General features: G+C 71.9%; 1 protein-coding gene across 1 annotated transcript; it reads left to right on the forward strand.

The window, feature by feature from the left end:
• Positions 1 to 362: 362 nt before the first annotated feature.
• LOC130588705 (potassium voltage-gated channel subfamily C member 1-like) lies at positions 363 to 965 on the forward strand (the record flags this gene model as incomplete). The annotated part of the gene is made up of 1 exon (XM_057389596.1): positions 363 to 965. A coding segment is annotated over exon 1 (504 nt), but the record flags the coding sequence as incomplete, so codon positions are not given.
• Positions 966 to 968: the final 3 nt, after the last annotated feature.

A 968-nucleotide genomic window follows, 5' to 3' on the forward strand; every position in this document is an offset into this window, starting at 1 on the left:
GGTGGGCGTGGCTTCCCCTCAGAGTGGGTGTGGCCTCCATGAAGGCGGGCTTTCCTCCTCATTGTGGGCGTGTCCTTCCCTCACAGTAGGCGTGGCTTCCATCAAGGCGGGCTTTTTCCCCCTGCGTAGGCGTGGCCTCGCCTCAGCGTGGGCGTGTCCTTCCCTCACGGTAGGCGTGGCTTCCACCAAGGCGGGCTTTTTCTCCCCCTGCGTAGGCGTGGCCTCCCCTCAGAGTGGGCGTGGCCTCCCCTCAGCGTGGGCGTGGCCTCCCCTCAGCGTGGGCGTGTCATCCCCTCAGCGTGGGCGTGGCCTCCCCTCAGTGTGGGCGTGCCCCCGCCGCGCCTGCGTCCCCCGCGCCCGCCCCGCCGCGCCGGGATGCGGCACCCGCCGTCCCCTCTCCCTCCCCTCGCCCCCTCCTCCTATCGCGACTCTCGCCCCCTCCTCCTGTCGCGCCTGTCGCCATGGGCTGGCAAGCCGAGCGCGACAAAGTGGTGATCAACGTCGGCGGCGTCCGCCATGAGACGTACCGCAGCACCCTGCAGACGCTGCCCGGCACCCGCCTGGCCGGGCTGGCCGARCCGGGCGCCGCCGCCCGCTTCGACTACGATGCCGGCGCGGGCGAGTTCTTCTTCGACCGGCACCCGGCCGTGTTCGCCTACGTCCTCAACTACTACCGCACCGGCAAGCTGCACTGCCCGGCCGATGTGTGCGGGCCGCTGTTCGAGGAGGAGCTCGCCTTCTGGGGCATCGACGAGACGGACGTGGAGGCGTGCTGCTGGATGAATTACCGGCAGCACCGCGATGCCGAGGAGGCCCTGGACAGCTTCGAGAGCCCCGAGGGGCCCGGGCCGCCCGAGCCCGCCGAGCCCAAGCGGCTGTGCCTGGAGGAGGGCCGGCCCGCCAGCTGGTGGCGGCGGTGGCGGCCGCGCCTCTGGGCGCTCTTCGAGGATCCCTACTCGTCGCGGATG

Source organism: Malurus melanocephalus, unplaced genomic scaffold, assembly GCF_030028575.1.
Source record: "Malurus melanocephalus ecotype Western Australia unplaced genomic scaffold, MMel_1.1 scaffold_10446, whole genome shotgun sequence".
In the NCBI taxonomy this organism is placed as follows: Eukaryota; Metazoa; Chordata; class Aves; order Passeriformes; family Maluridae; genus Malurus; species Malurus melanocephalus.